The sequence below is a fragment of the Curcuma longa genome, unplaced genomic scaffold, assembly GCF_044706935.1.
Source record: "Curcuma longa cultivar G26 ecotype Majalengka, Jawa Barat unplaced genomic scaffold, ITB_CL_G26_1.1 contig_14472, whole genome shotgun sequence".
Lineage (NCBI taxonomy): Eukaryota > Viridiplantae > Streptophyta > Magnoliopsida > Zingiberales > Zingiberaceae > Curcuma > Curcuma longa.
The window spans coordinates 6,040-12,145 of NW_027429783.1; the positions used below are offsets into that span (position 1 = coordinate 6,040).

The 6,106-nt window shown below is 44.4% G+C and overlaps 1 protein-coding gene across 1 annotated transcript; it reads right to left on the minus strand.

Moving 5' to 3' along the window:
- Positions 1 to 366: 366 nt before the first annotated feature.
- Positions 367 to 1,892, minus strand: LOC141816147 (transcription factor FAMA-like). The gene is made up of 4 exons (XM_074703984.1): positions 1,829 to 1,892; positions 1,159 to 1,749; positions 625 to 1,083; positions 367 to 550 (listed from the first exon to the last, which is right to left on the minus strand). The coding sequence occupies exons 1-4, from the start codon at positions 1,841 to 1,843 to the stop codon at positions 464 to 466; spliced, it is 1,152 nt and encodes a 383-aa protein (XP_074560085.1). The 5' UTR covers positions 1,844 to 1,892; the 3' UTR covers positions 367 to 463.
- Between the last annotated feature and the right edge of the window lie 4,214 nt (positions 1,893 to 6,106).

The window sequence follows — 6,106 nt, forward strand, 5'->3', positions numbered from 1 at the left end:
ACCTCTCTCAAAGTCAATCATGCAAATTTCTCGATCCATTATTTCGAATCATTCGTGCCAATTAAGGACAAAATTTCCAATCTATTCCGACACCTCTCTCTGCCATGGACAGACTCACAACATGGTGCCTGCAGCAGGGTAGCTAGCTGCAAGGCATGCACCAAGTTATCCCCCCCTTCCTGGCCTGATCTGGCCACTCTAATACCAACAAAGCAACCCCCTGGCAGGTCAACCTTCGGCAACCAAGGACGAAGTACCTGCATGGTTGACCTTCAAAGTCCACTCATTGTCTGTCTCCCTCCAGGCCTCGCAGACATGCAGTCTTCGTCGTCATCAAGTTTTTTAACCTTGATTATATTTAATTACTTGCATGGCGATAAATTATCGGTACATTAATGAATAGAAAAAGGCTATCACATATTATACATGCATCACGCTCTTAATGGATATTCATCTCTGCTGATCACACTGTGTTTGCGTCGATGAAGCTCAAGATCTGTTGAACGGAGCTGGCGATGTCCTCTGCGGTGCACTTGGTTTCGCTGCCAATCTGCGAGGGTTCGTCTATGAAGATTAGAATGAAGAGCTAGCGTGGATTGAGGTGCTGGTTAATTATTTGATTACCTTGACGTTGAAGGAGTAGAGAACGGTTTGCTCGATGGTGGTGATGTTGGTGTGGAGGACAGTGAACTGCAGGTCCTCCAGCGCCGCGATCGTCTTGATGAGCTGCCCCGGCCGGCGGCGGGACAGGATCTTGATCATGGCGTCGGAGCCGAGGAGGCGGACCTCGACGTCCGCGAGGCAGGACTTATTCTCGGCCGTCTCCTCGGGAAGGCCTCCGTCGCCGACGTCGAGAAGCTTTGCCTGGTCGAGGTGGGTGGGAAGCGGGAGGTGTGGGTAGAAGGACGGCGTCCGCTGCTGGTTGGGGACCAAAACAGCACCGCCGGCCTCCACTGCCGCTCTCGGTGTTTCTCCGGTGCTGCCGAAGAGCCTTCTCCTCTTTTGGGACTCCAGGCACTGGAGGAGTTGCTCCAGCTCCCTCACGAACTCGATGGCGCCGCCGATTATGGAGGCCTGATCTCCCTGAACAAGTAAATCAACCTCACTATCAGCTCTAATGTTTAAATGGATCGATTAGCTTAATATAGTAATTCCCACCCTTTGCACGTACGATCCTGGCATGAGCGAGCGGAGCACCCGGAGATTCTCGTTCATCTGCCGCCTCCGGTTGCGTTCGACGGCGATGTGCGTCATCCGCTGGCTCTCCACCTCCTCGTTAGTCTTCATAGCTCTGGGCCTCTTCCGCCGGCTGCTAATATTCTTCGCCTCATCCGCACCCGCCTTCTCGACCAATCGCAGCTCCTGCACCGAGGACGGCGCGTTCTCCGACGAGTACCTGCCGACGGCCTTCGTCCCCTCTCTGTCCTCCTCCCCTTCGGCCGTCGCGGGAGGAGGAGGAGGAAGAAGCGGCGGGGTAGAGGCCACGTTCAGCGGGTCGTCGTGCAACCTCAAGAAATAGCTCTCGTCCTCAGAGGCTTTGGACTGTTGGAGTGAGAGCCTGGGGCCGAACTCGGCGAACTGCATCACATCTGCGAAGCTGAGCTTGTCTAGGGAGATCTGGGCTTGGGCAGGCGGATTGCTCAGCATATAGTTCACCATCTCGACGCTGTTCTCCGATCTCTCCGGCTGCGGCCGGGCGGGCGCAGCGCTGTCCGAGCTGAAATCTACCGGCGCAAAGCTGTCGTCGGCCTGCAACGTAACTGTATCTATGAAAGGAAGAAGACAAAGTATAACACAAAACGAAAGGCATGCGTGCATGGAATAATACCTCCTTCTCGTCCATATTATATATCTGAAGTCTTGGAAGAAGACAAGATTGGGGGGAAGTGGAGCCAGGGAGATGAGCGACAGAACTGGAGATGCAGTTATAGAGATCGATCGATAGGCTTGTTTATGTATGGAGAGGTCAAGGAGCCTTCCAAGGTGCATGCATTAATGGGAGAGGGGATGAACTCCACCTCGATCCGCCTCTGGTTATTTATGCATTTCACATGCTACAACGCTCGCTTCCATTCCTTTTTACCTGCAACTTAATTGACTTTTTTTTTTTGTTTGGATAAATCACAGTTTGCAATTGAAGTTGAGGCGGTGTTATGCTAATCTGATCGATGTAGTCGTACGTTGACAAAATGGGGACGGACGAATGAGTGGTGCAGGGTTTCCAGTTATCCACGGTTTTGACTATGGTTCAGAATTTTGACAGGTTGTAGAAAGAGATGAATGAGGGAATCCAATAACGTGAATCCCAAATCTAATGGCGATAAGGAAATTAAACCGAGATCGGTAAATAAGAAAAATATTAAGAGGAAAACACTCAATAAAGAAAAAATAAGTATTGCTTTAGCTTGAGTAATTCTTATAATGAACTAGTAAGAGAGCCTGCAAAATTTGAGGCATTGACCATTAAGTGTCTGCAAAAAAAAAGAAGACATTGTATCATTCGGTAACCATGATAAGGAATGGACTTTGATGACATTGAACTCTTCTTTAATTTCATTATTTACAAAATTTCATTAGTAGAACGAATGACGTTCAATTTGCCTAATAATCATCTTTACCATTGACTTTCACAAGCATTTCCTATTTGTGACTACTATAGCTCTTTTATCTTTTAAAAAAAATAATAAATCTCAGTCAGTCTCATTGACTATCCCTGAAGATGACTGGCTCGGTCCCATGGAAGTTTTCCACCGGCCACCAGGGTAAATCGGGAAGTGCACGTAGTGACCAGTCGAGACGCCCAGCATCCTTTGATTGCGCAGAGGAAAATTTCTATAAATATGTCGTAGCTGGGGATCAAACCGCAGGTGTCTGGGTGACAACCTGGATGTCCTACCGCGGCACCATACCCCAGGGACAAAAATTGTAGTGGGTAAACTTTTTATAGTGATCGACCCCACTGTAAACGACTCCATATTAGAAAACCCCCTAAGAAATTTTTTGGAGGCACGGTACCACTATGTTGATAAGAGTCTATTGTCCGAAACAACATCCCAACCAACAAATATATGTTGTTAAGAGGACTCGAACCCGAAACCTCAGGCAACACACGTCTCCATGCTTACCACTTGAGATAAGGCACTTCGACCTCTTTTATCTTTTATCTTTTAAATTTCTAGTAGTAGTTGCAATTTAGTGGTGCAATCGATCTTTGATCAAAGTTGATCAAGTTCGAATTAGCTCGAGTTGATTTTTGATATTTGAACAATATATTTGATGGTTGAGCAAGACATCAAGCAGATCAAAGTTGACTAAATACTTGATACTTGATTAATATGTTCAACGATTGAACAAGACGTCAAGTAAAAAAGAAAAAAGAGATTGTTGGAGAGGGAGATTGTTGGTACAATCAACTTCGGATCAAGATTGATCAAGATATTGATTTGGGTGCCAATGGTTAATGGTTGAGCAAAAAATCAAATAGGTCAAGATTAATCGGATATTTAACAATGAAAAAAGTTCAAGTGAGTCATGGTTGACCGGATACTTAACGGTTGTAAGTCCAACCGAGAGTTGACAATAGCGAAATCTAAGTGGATCACGGTTGATTGGATACTTGGTAATGAGGGAAGTCCTAACATGTCATGGAGGACAAAATGTTTTACATGTGGTAGAGTCTTAACAGGTTATGGAGGACCGGATATTAGATGCATGTGGTAAAAGTCTTAACAGGTCATGGAAAATTGGATGTTAGGCTAGATGGAAAGTACAAACAAGTCAAGAAGAATCGAATATTTGACAATGGATAAGTCATGACAGATCAAGATTGATTTGATGTTAGGCTTGAAATAAGAAGTCCAAACAGGTCAAGGAACACTGAATGTTTAACATTGATGAAATTTGAATAGGTCAAGGTTAATCAGATGTTAGGTAATCGTGAAATCCCAACAAATCAAGATTGATCAGATGTGAGACAAAGGAAGTCTCGACGGATTAAGGTTGTTCGGATGTTAGACATTGATAAAGTTTTGACAAGTTAAGGTTGACCAGATGTTAGGCGGTTGAAGTTCTAGTAGGTTGAAATCAATTGGATACTAAACAAAGTGAGAATTCAGCTTTGGTAATGCTGAAACAAAGTTATCAGTAGATTGATATGGAATAACAATCAACTGATGAACTCCTAAATCATGAATTCAGGATTAGAGGGGGGTTTAAGGAGGTTTATGGTGTGATCAATCTACTAATGTGGATCATCAGTTGACTGAAGGTACTGTTATAATGAACGGAAAGTTTTGGGTAGTTCCATTCACTACAAAAAAACCATGAAATAGCGACGGAAATAGCGACGGAATTTAATTCCGTCGCTATAATTAGCGACAGAATATTTTATTCCGTCGCTAATTGTAGCGACGGAATTTAATTCCGTCGCTAATTAGAGACGGATATTTTAATTCCGTCGCTAATTAGCGACGGATATTTTAATTCCGTCGCTAATTAGCGACAGATATTTTAATTCCGTCGCTATAATCGCAATTTAGGGTTTAGGAGTCTCGATTTTTTTCTTCTCCGCGTTCTTTCTCTGCGATCTCCGTCCGGCGTTCTCTGCCTCTCCCTCCGACGCTCTCCCTCTGCCTCTCCGTCCGGCGCTCTAGCTCCCTCTGCTGCTCCCTTCGGCGTTCTCTGCCTCTCCCTCCGGCGCTCTCCATCTGCCTCTTCGTCCGGCGCTCTCCCTCTGCCGCTCCCTTCGGCGCTCTCTCTCTGCCTCTCCGTCCGGCGCTCTCCCTCTGCCGCTCCCTCCGGCGCTCTTCTTCTGCCTCTCCCTCCGGCACGCTCCCTTGGTTGCTCCGGCAGATCCTCGCGGCAAAGTCTCCTCTGGCGAAATCTCCGCCATTTTTGCTCCGGCACAATCTCCTCCGGCAGATTCTCCCCAAAGGTAACCCCTCCGATCCGGTCATTTTTGCTCCGGGAGCACAGTCTCCTCCGAATCTTCATATCCTCTACTTGATGTTGTCTTTGTCCATGGATTACGTGGCGGTCCTTTTAAGTCATGGCGGATAGCAGATAACAAGTCTTCGACAACCAGCAAAGCTGGTCTTGTGGAGAACATTGATTTGGAAGCTGGTAAATTGGGTACATGTTGGCCTAGTGAGTGGCTAGGAGCCGATTTTCCTGGTGCTCGCATATTTACCGTTAAATACAAGGTTTGTATTGTATATAATGTCGTTCTGGTTCATAGTTTTTTTCCCCTGACAATGACTTGTCTAACTTAGTTATATCTTCTTTATGCATATATCATCATCTATTTGAGTTTAGAAGCAGCTCTAGCAGTTTTAAATTTGTTTAGGTCTTCTTCCAGTTATACCTTCTTATGAACATCTAGCAATTAATTTTTTATGAGCATCTAGCAATTAACTTAAATGATTCATGCAGACAAATCTGACTCAATGGTCTGGAGCTACCTTGCCACTTCAGGTTAGTGATCTAGTATCTCCAAGAGGTTCCAATGAAGATTTAGTTGTTCGCTGAGTTATGGTCATATTGTCATGCTTGCCTCTTTTGGTAGCCACATATATGAATTATCAAAGATTCAAAGTTTCTAGATGTGCAAGTTTAGCTCTTAGCTATGGGAGTTGAAATTTTCTGTAATAGCAAGCAGAACTATTTGTCTATTTTTCATGAAGTTCTATGGAAGGGGTTCTAATGAGAGCATTGAATTGTGTAATCTGTAATAATTTGTCTTCATCGAGCACTGTTCTTGCTTATCTTGGTAGTTTTTATGCAAATTGAATTAGTATGGGTTGAATGACCGTTGTTGAGCTGTGGTTTTTTTCTATATATTATTTGTAGAAGCATCCATTCAAATCTTGAGCAGTTTGGCATGCTTGTATTTGTATTGGCTTAACTCACATACTGATTCAATTAACTAGTTACACTTGGTGATCAAGCATTCTGTTGGCGAAAAATCACTAGCCAAAATGAGAACAACCGGAAAAATTCTACTACTCCCAAGGATTATATCCACTACTTATTCTATTTGACATGTTTCTTTTGTATAAATATTAGAGTTTCTTGCATGAACACTATACCTATTCTCTATTACAAGATT